Source organism: Martes martes (genome assembly GCF_963455335.1).
Source record: "Martes martes genome assembly, chromosome: 9".
Lineage (NCBI taxonomy): Eukaryota > Metazoa > Chordata > Mammalia > Carnivora > Mustelidae > Martes > Martes martes.
In genome coordinates, this window is record NC_137896.1 from 24518064 (window position 1) to 24534973 (window position 16910).

The window sequence follows — 16910 nt, forward strand, 5'->3', positions numbered from 1 at the left end:
TGTGGGGTTCCACCCCAGCCCATCTCCCTGGACCTACCTAGACCCTCCAGTTAACATTCTCTCCCTGGGGTCTTGTCACCTCTCGTGGCTCTGGAAGGGGACATGGGCCCAGGTGCCCTCCGTTCATGAATCCAGCACACCGACTTGGCGTGTCTGATGTCCCTCCTCTCCTGCCAAGTTTTGCCTGGGGAGTAGCAAGGGCACCGGACACTTTTCAGAACCCACTAGAACTATGTTCTCTTCAGTGTCTCTTGGACTTGCACACTCCCCAGTCTAACATGGAGAATGTTCTAGTCTTGGGAGCAGGAAATCTTGCTTCAATTCATATATATGCTAATTTATGCTCTGAGTTTTGACATGAAAAAAACCGAGGCTTAAAAAAAAAATCTAGGAAAATTGGCTTTTCCCCCCTTTGATGTGTAGTTCTGTGACTCTTAATATGCATATAGTTTCATGTAGCCGCCGTAATAATCAGGATATAGAAGGGTTCCATCACGCCCCACAAACCCCCACGCTGCCCTTTTATTGTCACACTCTCCCCCCACCCACTGGCAACCACTGATTTGTTCTCTGTCACTACCTGTTCGTTGAAGACCCAGGCCTTGGAAACCCATAAACCTTCTCCTCACTTCTGCCAGACTGGGCCTTCCTCGGAATTGCCTCTCCCACTGCCCTGAGGAGGGCAAGGGGCGTGGAGCATCCGGAGACGTGAAAGGTCACGCTGCTAACATTTCAGGATGGTGTTTTCCACCTTGGTGACATCAGTGCCTTCCCAAAGTGTTTCTCAGAAACTGTAGTTGGTGCCTTTTGCTTCCTACGTCTCGGCGGGGTGCTGGGTCTGGGTTCTGTGGCCTGGGAGCAAGATCAGACTGAGGGGGATCTTCAGGGGGGCCTTGGAAACCCCAGTGGTGGGGCGCCTGGGTGGCTCATTTGGTTAGGTGCCTGCATTCGGCTCAGGTCATGGTCCCAGGGTCCTGAGATTGAGCCCCACATTGGCGGGGGTTGGTGTGTGTGGGGGGGTCCTTGCTCAGCAGGGAGCCTTCTTCTCCCATTCCCCTTGCTTGTGTTCTTCCTTAAACACACAAATAAATGAAAATCTTAATAAAAAAGAAAAAAGGGAACCCCAGTGGTTTTGTTGAGGGGCAGAGGCAAAAAGGGTTCATGGGGAGCTGGGTGCCCCAACTTTGATGAGAAAATATACTTTCTTTTAAATAATAAAAAACTAATAAAAAATTCGGGTAGAATTCGATGATTCATCAGTTGCACACAACACCCAGTGCTCATTCCATCACTTGCCCCCCTTTACTGCCCATCATCCGGTTACCCCCTTCCCCACCCCCCTCCCCTCCAGCAGCCCTCACTTTGTTTCCTGGAGTTCGGCATCTCTAATGGTTTGTCTCCCTCTCTGTTTTCATCTTACTATATTTTTCCTTCCCTTCCTCTGTGTTCATCTGTTTTGTTTCTTACATTCCACATGTGAGTGAAATCATGTGGTATTTGTCTTTCTCTGACTAACTTATTTCACTTAGCCTAGGACCCTCTAGCTCCATCCATGCCATTGCAATTGGCAAGAGAGAAAAAATATATATGTATATTTTTTTAATAAAGATTTTATTTATTTTCATAAATACAAATTTCTCATAAAGAAAAATAAAAATAAATAATTTTTCATAAAGAAAAAGAGAGCACAAGCAGAGGGAGCAGCAGGCAGAGAGAGAGAAGCAGGCTCCCCGCTGAGCGGGGAGCCCAATGTGGGACTCGATTCCAGGACCCCGGGATCATGACCAGAGCTGAAGGCAGATGATTAACCAACTGAGCCACCCAGGCATCCCGAGAAAATGTGTTTTCTTTAACAGAATTTGCTTAAGTCCCATTTACTGCAGAGATGAATTTTCCACCTACATTTGTAGCTAATGATAGTAATAGTTTTTTTAAATGAGACCCTAGAGCCCTGTACCGTGTCTCTACCATGCAGAACAGCCCTGTGGGAGTGCTGAGGCTCAGAGAGGACAGTGACCGGCCCCGGGTCAGACCAACTAGAAAGAGGTGAAGTCAGACTGACTGTCACCCTGGGCTGTCCAACTTCAGTGCTCTTAACTTTGTGAGCGAGTTTGTGGCACAGAATCTTCAGAAAGTTCGTGCTCATGTTCTCTGGAGCCTTCCCACCCCTGAGCCGTCAGACTGCCCTGAGTCCCACGCCGGGCTCGGATGAGGCCTCTGGGCAAGATGCTTTTCCCTCTTGCAGCCTTGATCGCCTCCCCTACAACGTGGGGGTGACGGCACCCACCCCTGGGGCTGTGGAGAGGGCTAAGCAGGGGAAACAAAGGCAGCTTGCAGCCCAGTGCCTGGCGCAGAGTCAGTCCTCCTTAACAGAAGGGCATAGAAGTTACAAGGCAAAGACAGGTGGGGCCTGGAGCCAGCTTTTGGGCACTTGGGGCTGAATTTCTCCTTAAATCCCCCCCAGACCCCAGACCCGGTATCGTAATAGAAGCCCATTGTGCCACAAACTCTGCTGGGAGAAAACATGATGAGTCTATGGCTCTAAGACTCTCAAAACAAAAATAGAATCTGAGAAACCCAGGGAGGCCCCTTGAGGAAGGAGGCCCCTGAGTCACCCCCGGAAGGGTCAGGAGGAAAGCAGACAAAAGCTGCCTTCAGCAAGGGGCCAGGCAACCTCGCTGCACAATGGGGCCCAGCCCTCCTATGTTTGATCTTAGAATCATGACCTGGAAATCCTCCCCCCATCAAACTCAAGGGGAATCCTATGTATGAGAACTTGGGCGTTTAGGGTTGCAAATCCCCAACGAAGCATTTTGGATTAGGCGGTCTGAATTGAATGAAGGAGACAGGAGGCTTTCTCACCCCATTTTCATCTCTGAGGTGTTGACACTTCCTTGTTTGCACTTGTCAGTCCAACCGATGGCCTCAGTCATCGTTCCCCCCTCAGTGTGTGCGTGGTGGGGGCTGCTAGGAGGAAGAGTGGGAGGTCTGCAGGATGAATCCACGAGGCCAGGCCTGGGCTCTAGAGTCTGATTGCCTGAGCACAGTCAGCTTGATTGTTTCCTCGCTGTGTGATCTTGGGCTAGGTGCTTTCCCTCTCTCAGACTCGGGGTCCTCCTGCATGGATTTGCTGTGAGGATGTGATGAGACACTGAATAGAATCTCTGAGCACCAGGCTTGGCACATGCCAACTGGTTAATATGTGTGTGCTACTATGATTCATATGTGTGTGTTATTTCCCCTTGGTTTCTCAGAACGCTTTGCCTCCCCTTGGGAGGAGGGCGAGAATCAATATTTAAGAACTGAATGGTCCTTAATTAAATAGTTAACAACGATTTAAATGAGTTTTCATAAGCGTTTTGCAAGGACCTAGTGTGTGCTAAACATATTGCAAATGTTTTTTTCATATGTTCCTATAAATATCACATGGTAAATATATTTTTTTAAGATTTTATTTATTTGTCAGAGAGAGAGAGCACAAGCAAGGGAACGGTAGAGGGAGAAGGAGAGGGAGAGGCAGGCTTCCTGCTGTGCAGGAAGCCCGATGTGGGTCTCCATCCCAGGACCCTAGGATCATGACCTGAGCTGAAGGCAGACTCTTAACCAACTGAGCCACTCAGGCATCCCATGGTAAATATTTTTTATTTCAGAAATGTGTGTTAAAGTCTAATATATGTAAGAAAAATGCACATAAGTGAATAGCTCAGTGAATTTCCTTTCTTTTCTTTTTTTAAAAGATTTTACTTATTTATTTGACAGACAGAGATCACAAGCAGTCAGAGAGGCAGGCGGGGGGGTGGGAAGCAGGCTCCCTGCTGAGCAGAGAGCCCGATGTGGGGCTCCATCCCAGGACCCTGAGACCATGACTGGAGCCCAAGGCAGAGGCTTAACGCACTGAGCCACCCAGGCGCCTTGCTCAGTGAATTTTCAAAAACTAAACACCATCCCCACACCCAGCATCCAGATCAAGAAACAGAAGCCGGCCTCCAGCCCCTCCCGGTCACTAACACCCTCCTCAGGGCTACCCATGGTCCTCATCTGTGACAGCATGGGTTCCTTTTGCTGTGTTTGAGCTTCATATAAACGGGAGATGCAATGTGTGCTCTCCCGTGCCGGGCTTTGTTTCGAGCGTCGTGAAAATGAGCCCTGATGGGCATTCAGGGTGTTGGCTCAGGGACTGTGAGGACCGCTGCTGCCGTGAGCAGTCTTGCCCATGTCTTGTGGTGGCCTCAGGCCCGTATTTCTGTGAGGCGCCCGCAGGGAGTGGCTGCAGGGCCACCGGCCAGGCCTATGGGTTGCTTTTGTAGCCACTGCCACCGGGATTCGGAAGGCAGCGTTGCACCTTACCTCCCACCAGTGGGGTCCAGACTCCTGTTGCTCCACATCCTGGAAGATCTCTATCCCCACTTTGCGGGTGAGGGAGACCAGAAGGGAAGTTGCCTTGTCCCCAGCACAGCCAGTGAGTCTTCAAACCAGATTCACCCACCTTAACAGGCACTTGCTGCACTCCCGCTCTGGGCCAGCCCTGTCCTGAGGGCTGGGGATCAGCGGTCACTCTGAGGCACGTGGTTCATACCCACCTGGGACTTCTCATTGGGCTGAACTGAATTTGAACTCGGATCTGTTCAGTGCCAATATTTACGTTTTCCACTCTGTCATCCTTTCCCTACACTCCATTGGAGCCTGGCAAAGCAGTTGGCACATAGTAGGTACTCAACAAATATGGGCTGAAAGGGAATGGGAACTCTCAACAGGGCCCTCCCTGCATTGATGAGCAAACCTAGAGATGGGCTTCTTGCTGCCAGTTACAGGAAAACACAGTATTTTCTCTGGCGTTTCTAGTCTGATGAGCAAACCCAGGCATAGTTAGTCTTAGCATGGATCCTTCATCAAGTCTGACTTCCGGAACACTAAACTCAGGGTCCAGGAAGGGGCATCTCTGTACCCGTCAGAGTTAGAGTTTATTATGGGACAGGACAGGCCGCCACAGGGCCTGCGGTAAAGGTGTTTGGGGGCAGTGGAAGCCCCACTCTGAGGAAGACTTAAAGTCCCAAGGTGTGGAACCTCCTTCCAGATCAGTGGGCTGGACTCATAGTTGGTTGAATTTGTGAGCAGCAGCCTGTTCTGTAAGGAGAAGAGGCAGCATCAGTGACTAGGGTGACTGGCCATCTAGCCCCTGCAGGGGACTCTCATCCATCCATGCCAACCTAGGGCCAGTGCCTGAGCTACTTGGGTTAACATTCTTTCCAAATGGTAAGTAGTTATGCACTTATTCCATTCACTAGACTGTGAGCTCCGTGAAGGTGGGAACGGTGTCTCTTTGCAAATGGAGGGTGGTCTCAGGTTCGGCGGGGAGGTGCAGTGATCCCTAAAGGACTGAATGGAGATCTTGGGAGGAGCTACAGTTTCTGGCAATCTGGAGATTTGGGTGACTGGCAGGGCACAGCTGGTAGGCATGCCCTCTGCTGTCCTAGCTCTCTCGGGGCACAGGAACCGTCATCATCATATGGTCCCCTCTAAGTGTGCTCAGAGCACAGGCAGACACCCCTCCGCAGGCCTCACTGGAGCTGCACTGGGCCACCTCCTCCCTTTACCAATCCCGAGTCCTCCCTGGACGGACACGGACACTCACCCATGAGGCTCTTCAACAGTTTCACGTCCAGCTGTCTGAGGATTTCACTGATCAGAGGACACACCTGGACCACCAACACAGAGAACGGTCAGGCCAGGGACTAGGAAAAGAAAACTAGAGAGCCTGTGGCTGGAAGCTTAGGCCTCACTGGATGTCCACAGGGAATCATAGCAAGAGCGGCTCCCTTGTATTGAGCACCAGCGGGATGCCGTGCACAGCACTTCTGCTGCCCGGATCCCAGTCACGACTCTATGACATAGGGACTGCGGGGATTCCCATGCTACAGATGGGGAAACTGAGGCGCGGGGAGGCTGAGTCCCTTGCCAAGGACACCCAAGCCAGTAGATAACAAAACTGAAATTTTTAATGGAAAATTTTCAGGTCCTAAAGCCCAAGATTGGAAACTTTTTTCTGAATTGCCAGTATGTATGTCCTGACCCTCAGACGCAAAGATACCCCAGGGGACAATATTTTTCTCAAACTTACCTGACTTTCCACCAGGTGTGGGATAACTTTTGCCAGGTTCTCCCTGAAGTTGCGGAGAAAATGTTTCATCTTTGGTGAGATATCTCTAGAAAGAGAGGTAGATACACAGAACAGATAAATCCGTGTGGTACCAATGCCAGGCGCTAGGCAGTGAGTACACCTTACACAGTCATTTAATCCTCAGCCAGCCCTATACTAGAGGCATTGCTGTCAGTAGTTGAAGGGGCAACTCAGAGAGGTGATGCGACTTGCCTAAGGTCACACAGCCAGTAAATGCTGATTAGATTAGAACCAGGTCAGTAGAGCTCCAGAGTTCATCCCTTCCCCTGCACTGTCCTAGCCTTGAATGCCTGGCACGATTTGGGCATTAAGTGAATGTCTGATGAGTAAATGAATGGATACCCACTGAAGACTTAGTTGCTTTCAGCATTCTGGAATTGCGGGGAGAAATCACACCCAAATCTTGCCCTCAAGAGTCTCACAGTCTGCTGAGTTGATAGACTTGGTCAGCCAGTATAAAAATCTATTATACTCTATTAATTAATATTCCCTACAGATAGCTCTATTTTTTTTTTTCTATCTTGTTCACAACTGTATCCCTAGCATCAGGCATGCCATGTCTGGCTCATAGTAGGTTCTCAATCAGTATTTTTTGAATAAATGAGTGATGAAGAGGAGTTCTAGAGAAGAAGGGAAGGGCATTCCAACCAAAAGGATCAGCATGTGCAAAGGCACGGTAGTATGAAGATACATGGTGTATTAATGGAAGGATAGGCCCTTCAGCAACACAAGAGGCCAAAGGGCTATAGGACGGGGCAGGTGAGAGGACAAGTGGGGTCCTGACTGACATCCAGGAGTTTGCTCTTCATTCAGAGGGCTTTGGAGAACCACTGGAGAGTTTGGAGGAGGAGCTAGGAGATATAACCCCGTTTCTGTGCTAGAAAGTTAATTCTGCCCACAGCGGAAGAATGGAGTGAAGGAGGCGAGGTCTGAGTCTGGGAAACCCAGCTTGGCTCCTGCAGTAGTCCACAAAGTGGTCTAGGAGCTGGGATAGTAGCTGTGGGGATGGAGAGAGAGAGGAGACAAGCGGGGGCTGCCAGTGGGTCATTGATGGGGGCCAGTGAAGGTGGGCAGTTGGGTGTGAGGAGGACAAAGAATTTGGCTCCTGGGAGGTTGGCTGGGCCATCACTGGGATGCTGACTCAGGAAGAGAAGTAGGTCCCGGGGAAAGGGTGAGATCTGTGTTGGGCCCATCCAGGAGGTGGTGGAGCCACATGGCCACAGCTAAGGCTAGGTAGGAAGGGGCCCAGCCCAAGCAGAGGGCAGCTGGGATCTTACTCCGTTAGGACTGTCGTGTGGATGCTGCTCGGCTCTACAGAGCAATTGCCTATAACCAGATGCCTCCGGCCAAACTCGTCTTTCTCCAGCCAGAACTCCACAACCAGGTTCATGCTTGCATGTGTCTTTATAATCTTGTTATTGAAGGGCCTGGGGACGAGAGAGAGGAGGCGGAGGGAAAGGGCAGGAAACAGAGAGGAGGTGGTGGAAGCAGCCAACACAAAGGGAAGAGTGACTCTTTCAATAAACCAGCCCGGCCTGTTGACTCCCGCAACCAGTGACCAAGGAGAAAATGCTGTTAGGCAGAGTGACTTCTGAAAATCCTTTAGACAGACCAGCTAAGGGGCCTTTCGATATTCAGAAGTGGAGAGTTTATCTTATTTAAAAAAGTCTGGGGGCGCCTGGGTGGCTCAGTGGGTTAGGGCCTCTGCCTTCGGCTCAGGACATGATCTCATAGTCCCGTGATCGAGCCCCGCATTGGGCTCTCCGCTCAGCAGGAAGCCTGCTTCCCTTCCTCTATCTGCCTGCCTCTCTGCCTACTTGTGGTCTCTGTCTGTCAAATAAATAAAATCTAAAAAAAAAAAAGTCTGTACCATTTAGCTGTGGTCTCCTGTTTTCTGGGGGCAGCTGACGGTAAAGGATAGTCTGAGCAGATGGAGGGAAGGTGATGGTATAATTAAAGTGTTTCTCTCTTTTTAAAAAATCAATGTAATGAACTCACATAGGTTTAAATGAGCAAATGACCGGGGATTGCCCCCCACATTTCAGCTGAAGAAATTGGGGCTCAGAGATGTGAAGTGACCTGCCCAAGGTCACACAGTGAGTGAGTTCAGAAATCAGAATTTGAACCAGGTTGGAGTCATAAAGATCTAAGTTCCCTGGGTTGCCAAATTCCACCATCCCCTCAACTCCCAGATTCCCACTGAGGAGGAACAGCACCCCACCGACCCTGCTGCTGTATGACTCACAGTCTCAAGTCAATGTCAAATTCAAGTAAGATGTTTGCTGAGAACCACTCCTTATGGAAAGACATCCGGATCCCACTGTAGTCTAGCTGAATGTTGGTGATGTTGGCGCTACAGAGGGAAAGAGCAGAGGCCCTTCGAGTGGGAGGGAGTTCAGACATCAGGGTCTCAGGCTGACAAGAAAGGCTGGCATGCTGTTTATGAAAAGGGCTTGGTGGTGGGGTTTGGAGTCAGATCCTTTTAAAGATGCTCAGAGGGCAAGAGCCACCTGCAGGAGCCTAGGGCTGCAAGTTGTCCCAGAGGGCCCTTCACAGCTCCACACAACGAACGTGTGCAACCCACAGCCAGCTGCAGACCCACACGGGGGCTGTTCTCAGACCCAGCCACTGCCTCCTAGCACAGGGACCACCACCTGCCCAGGTGCCCAGGCCCACGCCCTGGGAGCCTTCTTGGCCTTCTCCATCCCTCACCTTCACATTCAACCCAACAGTGAATCATGCTGGCTCTGCTTACAAAATATACCCAGAGGGGCACCTGGCTCAATGGGTTAAAGCCTCTGCCTTCGTCTCAGGTCATGATTCCAGGGTCCTGGGATGGAGCCCCGCGTCAGGCTCTCTGCTTTGGTGGGGAACCTGCTTCCTCCTCTCTCTCTGCCTGCCTCTCTGCCTACTTCTGATCTCTGTCTGTCAAATAAATTAATAAAATCTTTAAAAAAAATATATACTCAGAGTTTGGCAACTTCCCACTCCTTCTGTCCCTTTCACCTGGACCAGGCTACCATCACTTCTTGCCTGGAGATGTTCTAGTTTCTCTCTGAGCTCCTTACCCTGAACTTGGTCTCCCTACCAACTATCCTCCATGCGGCAGCCAACAGGCAGCGCTATTACTTAACACTCTCCTCGGGTTTCTCACTGCTCTTGGAATAAAATCCGAACTCCACACTATGACCCCTAAGACCTGCAGGGTCTGGCCCCACCTGCCTCCACTGCCGCACCTTCTACCACCCTCTGCCTTGCTCACCCAGCCACACAGGACTTCTTCTCATTCTCAGACACACCAGTCTCTTTCCTGCCTCGGCCTTTGCACTTACTGCCCTCCTATGTCCTTCATGGGGTTTGCTTCCTTCTCTTCATTCTTCCTAGGGATTATCTCTTTAGAAAGGTCTTCCTGATCAGCCCCACTCTTACCTTGCTAAAGTTGTCTTCGTAACATATCCCTGTACCTGAAATTAGTTATTTACTTTTGTGACTTAACTAACTAGGATGTAAGATCCCAAAAGGCAGTGACCATATGTCCTGTTCATAGCTGTATTCCAAGGATCCAGCCCAGGTCCTGGTACACAGCAGGTGTACAATGAATGCTTGTAACAACTATTAACGGAATGGAAGGAGGGAGGTGATTGTGGCTGCAGACATCCAGGGAAACCCTGCCAGCCAATAGGAGGGCTCATTAGAATGGCAAGACTGAAGGGCAGAATGAGAGAGAAGGGAGCTTAAGGGCGCAGCAGCTGGGAACCAGGTTGCTGCAATGGAGCGGCTGGGGGCCTGGGAGGCTGCGGAGGCCCCGCCCTCCAGAGGAAGGAGTGGAAGTGTGGGTGAGCAGTCTGGTCCTGCTCTGCTGGGTTAATCGGAGTGCCCAGTACCTACACATCCACTGTGTGCGACAGAGAAACTCCTAAGCCCCTGAGCCAGGGACAGTTATTTCACCCATTTCACTGATGAGGGCTTAAGGCGGAAGCTCAGAGACCTTAAACACCTTATCTAGAGTCACACAGCTATCAAGCAATAGAGTGGGATTCAAATGTCAGACTCCAGTCCTGGGTTCCTTTGGCACCCCAACCGTTGATCCAGGCTGTGCTCTGGGCACCCATGTTGTAGATAAGGCTTGAGTGCTCAGGCCATTTCCCCTAGTTTGGTGGCAGACCCAGGATTTAAGTGCCCAAGCTTTTATTCCTGGCTTTGCTTTGATCACCCTGTTACACTTCCTTCCCAAGTGACCTCTCATATTGGGCCCCCACTCAGTCTTGCTTTGGGCCTTTCATCCCCTCCTTCCAGTCTTCCTGCTTTCCCTCTTCACAGCCGTGTGCCCCCATGCGCTGAGCTCTGCACTCTGACCCAGAGCTTTATAGAGAGTCCGGTGGCCAGGGATGGGGTTCAGGGGCTCACCTGCTTTCTTGCCGTTGCTGGAGGCTCATGCCATTTATTAGCCTGCCCACCATCCCTGGGGCCATCTGCCCCGAGGCATTGAGACTGTCCATGAGGCGGAGGTTCTGGATTCGACCCTCTGTGTTGTGCTTCATGAGGCCCTGGGCAATAACTGGAAATGGACAAGGGACCAGTGACATTGCTCAGTGTCGTGGACAAGGTAGGGGGTTTGGAGTCAAGAAGCCTAGGTTGTGTGTGGGCTGCTGCATCTGCTTCTTGCTGAGTGATGGATGCTTGTCACTGCTCAACTCCACTCTCTACAGGGAAAACCCACATGTCTCATCTGGAAAGTGGTGCTTTGCAGGGCCGAGGCGACAGCCCTGCTGAGGGTCTGGCCAGCAAGAGCGGCTCAAAGGAAATGTAATGGTGGGAAGCCTGCCCAGTGCGATCTCTGAATCCGGGCCACAGAACCTAGTGTACAGCATGTATATCACAGTAAATGTTGCTTGGAGAGAACAACTGGGAAGAGAATGAAAGTAATTTCTCCCACCCGTGGCTGGAATCAGCAGCAGGACTAAGCAGAGGTCCCAGCAGAGAATGAACTGGAAAAAGGAAGGGATTTTCAAGTGCCGGGCATGCTGAAATCCTGCCTGTCTTGATGGTAGGTTGGGGTCCAGCTCTGGTGAACCTCCAAGCATACCACAGGACACATGTATTTCACGGACTTCACCCTCCCTGGGATCAGAACTCACACACTGCAGAGCAGCAGAAACCATGGTTCCCCCTCATTATCCCATGTTTCCGTTGCCGGCAAGTAAGAAAGTGTGTTTGGAGTCCTAGATCTGGGTTGAAATGCTACCACCTTCCTGGGTCTTGATTTCCTCATCTGTATAATGGGGGCAGTAATAATGTCCATCTCACAAGATTCTTGTAAGTTGAGATAAATTGTCCAAGGAGAATTGGATAAATACCATTTATCCAAAAAAAAGAATATTATTGAACATCTATTGGGTATCAGGCCTTATGGTGCATACCACAGACACAGAACAGTTTCCTGTCTAGTAAGAGAGATACACATTGACTAAATAGTTTCAAAGATAGAGTGATACTGTAGGTATGCCTAGAACTCTTGGTAGTTCTTGGCTAATGATAACAACAACACTTGGAACATTGTAAGCATTGGACTAGTAGTTGCCAGCCCAATATCCATCCATCCGTCTATATGTCTATCTGATATCCATCCATCTATCCATCCATCCATCCACCTTCCCATCCATCTTCCATCTGTTCAAATATGCACCCATCTGTTCATCTGTCTATCCATACTCCCATTCATCCAACTTGTCATTCCCAACTGAACCCTTTTTTGGTTCAGGCACTCTGTCCAGTTCCTCGTCCAGATAAGGCCTTTGATTATCTGAGCCATCATTGCCAGTGACTCCTTCAGGTTTAAAGTGGGCATGTAACCCAAGTTGGCCTTATCAGACTAAACAGAAGATCTTATGTTTCACATTTGAGGAGGTTTCTTTCTCTGTCTCCTACTGGAAGGGAGCAAGGCAGTCTGTCGCTCTGATGGTCACTGGCCACCATTTTCCTACCACCCTGGGAGCTAGCAGCCTGAGGATGAAACTATGATGATAGAAGAGATTTAAAAAAAAAAAAATGGGTAAAACCCAGCTCCTGATTGAATCAGACCTGGAGTTTGTCCCACCTGTGAATTTTGGTTATGTGAAATAATGTTTTTGTTTTTGTTTTTGTTTTTCAGCCACATTGAATTGGGTTTTCTGTTCTGTGCAGCTAAGTATCCTAACTAATAGGAGACATGGTTATAGTGATAAATATATTCACAGTTGAAAAAGCATTTGGCCCATGCTTTTCTTCATTTAAATCTCCAGGGTGTCCCCATGAAATAGCATTCTAACTACACCCATTGTAACCATGCGGCTGCCTGGACCCCCATATACGCATGAATGTATTTCATAACCTAAACGGAATGGATACCTTTGTGGCAAACCATAAAATGCCATGTTGTGATGAGGGAAATGGGAAACATTGATAATGTGAAAGATTTAAGAAATAGAAATAGTTAATTGAAGATTCCATTCCCTCAAAGTTTTTGATGTGGATGGTTTTGGGGAAGAGTTTTACCAAACTTTATATAAAGAGGTAATTGTGAAAAAGATACAAAAAAGAAAAAGGTGCCAGACTCATTTTATGAGGCCAGTGTAACTTGCCCAGCTTCCAGAACAGTATTAGGGAAGAAAGGTCCACATCGATTTCATGTATGAAAAATTGGCTAAATTCCTATAAGATTATTAGCTAACAAATTGAGTAGCCAATAGTACATTATAAAAATACAAATAATACATTATATGTTAATAAAAAATCTCTTTAAAAATACATTACATTATAAAATATATTTTAGTATGTTACATTATAAGTACATTCTAGTACATTATAAAAATAGTACAGTATAAATATATCATTCTAGTAACTTATAAAAGTATCAAATTTATTCCAGAAATGCTGGGATGGGTTCAACAGACAAAAATCTATTCAGACAATTTATCTCATTAACGATTTAGAAGAGAAAATGGAGTAATTTTTAGAGGTAGAAAGACATTTGTTAAAAGCCAGTCTGATTTATGACTAAGAAAAATTCATAAAAAAAGAAAAATTCAGAAAACCAGGATTATGGGGATTTCTTTAACATGGTAAAAAAGATTTCAAAAACCTCTGGAAAATGTCGTACTTAGTGGAGCATTCTACATCTACAACTTTGTGACAGTTTGGGAGAAATGTTAACACTGGTTAGACCTGAAGAAGGACCAGCGTCAAGAATAAATTAACGCTGGGGCGCCTGTGTGGCTCAGTGGGTTAAAGCCTCTGCCTTCGGTTCAGGTCATGGTCTCAGGATCCTGGGATCAAGCCCCGCATTGGGCTCTCTGCTCAGCGAGGAGCTTGCTTCCTCCTCTCTCTCTGCCTCCCTCTCTGACTACTTGTGCTCTCTGTCTGTCAAATAAATAAATAAGGGGTGCCTGGGTGGCTCAGTGGGTTAAAGCCTCTGCCTTCGGTTCAGGTCATGATTCCAGGGTCCTGGGATCGAGCCCCGCATCGGGCTCTCTGCTCGGCAAGGAGCCTGCCTCCCCCTCTCTCTCTGCCTGCCTCTCTGCCTACTTGTGATCTCTGTCTGTCAAATAAATAAATAAAATTTAAATAAATAAATAAATAAAATCTTAAAAAAAAAAAGAACAAATTAACGCTCAAATCAGAGAGGATTAAAAAAAATCTCTGGGGAAGCAAAGAGAAACATGGACAAGAGATGAGGACAGGGAAATTGAAGAAGTCAAATGGCTAATGAAACTGGGATGAGGGGCTCGAACTTCCCACGAATCAGATGAAGTCAAGCTGAGACAATTCCATAGCACTCACGTGCACTTCAGGCTGGCAGACGGGAGGAAGACAGTGTTACGTATGGAACTGCATAGCTCCTCCTGCCCCCAAATTAACATATTGAGGTTTTAGCGTCCAGTGGGACTGTATTTGGAGACTGTACCTCGTTGAAGGAAGTAAAGAAGCTTAAGCTGTGGTCATAGGGTTGGGGCCCAATCTGATAAGACATGTCCTTCTAAGAAAAGACAGCAACAGCAGAGTGCACTCTCCGTGCACATGCGGAAGGAAGGCCCATGTGAGGACACAGGGAGAGGGCAGAGACCCGCAAGCCAGAAGGAGGAGAGAAGAAGAGGGGTTTCATCAGAAGCCAACCCCGTGGGCGCCTTCATTTTGAACTGCCTGCCTCCAGCATTGTGAGAAAAGAAATGTCTGTTGTTTGAGCCCCCCAGCCTGTGGTATCTTGCTGTGGCCACTGGAGTAGACTGAGGCAGATGGATCCTCTCCAGGTTTGGGAAACAGGGCTGGGGAGACGGGTATGCCTGTTAGTCACTGGAGCCCGTATAGACCAGCACAGCCCTTCTAGAAAGGAGTTTGACAGTCATTCGTTAAATTGAGTTTGTATCCACCTAGGGCCCAGCCACCCATTCCACTTCTGGGTCTCTCCCAGAGACATTCTTCTACGGCTCCTAACAGGGACATATGCAAGGATGTTGATCTCAGCGTAGCTTATATTAGTGGGGAGCTAAGAGACGACTCAGCGGTCCATCCCTAGGGAAGTGGCCAAGCAGTAATGAGTCCAATCTCATGGACTTCTCATTGCCAGCATGAAGCAACAGATGTCAACAGCACAGTGTTCAATGAAAACGTAAAAATCAAGATCTATATGGTGATACCATCTATGCAAATCAGAACACTGTTATGTTCTGGATGTGATTGAACATAAACACATGTGTTAAACACACCGCAGAGCCGAGGAAGAGCGGTGGGAGTGAGAATAAGCAGTAAAGGGGAAAACGACAGAATAAACCCAAGAGGGCCTTGCCATGATTCACAGTAATGATGACATTCCATGAACTGGCATATGATCAATTCAACCTCAGTTTTCTACACTTGAGGTCTAAGAGAAAAAGGGAGAGAGGCAGTGACTGACCCAAGGTCACCCAGCAGGATGATGCCTTCCCCACCCACCCTGGGACAGTGGGCAGAGCACGGGGTGAGCTTACTTCTCGCCAGAGCTGGTCTGCTGTCCATGTGGGCCTTGGCCAGGCCATGCCAAGGCTGCTTGTGCAGTGCTGAGGGCACCGACAGCAAGCTGAGGAGGACCAGGAGCCTCCAGATTGGACACATCTTTGGTTCTGGGACCTGCAGGTGTCAAGAAGGGTCATATGGTACCCAAGTGGGTGGTTGCGGGGTTGGCTGCCTGAATGAAGGTACTCATGGTTTTCTGTGGGAGAATGACACCAGAGTTAGCCCTGAGCATGCTGTGGGGAGGTGTTGTGATGGGCGCTGGCAGCTGCCACTGGGCTTTGCTCACATGGTGACGGTGGCAGGTGGAATCCTGTGGGGAGGGCCAGGGATCCAGAGGGAGGCTGTGTTGCTTGGATACGCCCACTAGAGCCCACTGTTGGGTCATCCAGTGAGAGTCCCCACCCAGATCCTGCTCAGGCTGGGTATTGGGGATCCTACAGTAAGTGAATGAGGATAGCTAATTTCAGTCTTTCTAGTTGGACTAGGACTTTCTTAAGGTCAAGATCATTCACAATGCCTACCATGACACTTGCTTGCCAGGAATTAGTGTTAATGAATGTTTGTTGAGTGACTCAATGACTGAACACATGAATGAGTGAGAATAGTTGATCTCTGAACTGCCTAACAAACTTTAAGTTTCTGTAGGGGAGGGTGTGAGGCGCATTAATCCTCCCGTGTCCAGTGTTACCCATGTTTACCGCATGGTAGTTAGCAGTAAGTGTTTGTTAAATGATACGAATGAATGAATGAACAGTTGGAGGGATGGTTTATGGATACGATTTACAGGAGGTGGACAGAGAGCCTTGAAGCCAAAGCATTAGGTTTACTTCATTGGCCTGGAGTTGGGGGTTGGAGAAACCAGTTCAAATCCCCTTGTCCTCACCATCTCAGGAAATAGTGCCACAATCTTTCCAGTTGCTCTGGCCCCAGCTCTTGGGGTCCTTCTCGACTCTTCTTCCCACTTTGCCCACCACCCATCTGTCAGGCCACCCTGTCAGCACTTCCAGAACCTGACCACATCCAGCAGCCCCTCCTCAGCCCTCCTCACATCACCCTGGATTACAATGGGCTACCCCTACCTGGTTTTGTGGCTTTCTCCCTTGCCCACCTACAATCTGTTTTGCACAGCACAGCCTGTACAATCATTTTTTTAAAAAGATTTATCTATTTTCATTTTAGGTGGGTAAAGGGGCAGAGGGGGAGGGAAGGAAGAGAATTTCCAGTAGACTCCCTGCAGAGTCGACGCAGGACTTGAGCTCACGACCCTGAGATCATGACCTGAGCCAAAACCGAGAATCAGATGTTTAACCAACTGAGCCTCCCCAGTGTCCCTTGCATGATCGTTTTAAGATGTTAATCAGACCAGCGCCCTCCTCTACTCAAAATTCTCTTAAGTTTCCCACTGCAGCTGCACAGGCCTCGGGGGTCCGGGCCCCACAGTTCAGCTGCTGGGAGCTCTGAGACAAAGGCACTCCTCACTCCCTGTGCTCTCCTCCTGGGGCTGTAGGGAATGTGCAGGGTCCTTTGCAAAGCTCACAAAGCCCTGGGGCCATCCTTGGGCACTTCACATCCGGTTTTGTAAGAGATCATAACTAAAGCATTCGTTCAGGGTGATGGCTTTCCAGAATTGACGTCCTTGCAGGGTTCACACTCCCCTTGGGGATGTTTGTAGAATATCAGTTACCTTGAAATGTACTTTTCCAGT

At 48.9% G+C, this 16910-nt stretch overlaps 1 protein-coding gene across 1 annotated transcript; it reads right to left on the reverse strand.

The window, feature by feature from the left end:
- Positions 1 to 5089: 5089 nt before the first annotated feature.
- On the reverse strand, positions 5090 to 15304 carry BPIFA3 (BPI fold containing family A member 3; the record flags this gene model as incomplete). Its single annotated transcript, XM_080814707.1, has 7 exons — positions 5090 to 5124; positions 5633 to 5696; positions 6119 to 6203; positions 7456 to 7605; positions 8424 to 8531; positions 10586 to 10736; positions 15181 to 15304. The coding sequence occupies 7 exons, from the start codon at positions 15302 to 15304 to the stop codon at positions 5090 to 5092; spliced, it is 717 nt and encodes a 238-aa protein (XP_080670833.1).
- Positions 15305 to 16910: the final 1606 nt, after the last annotated feature.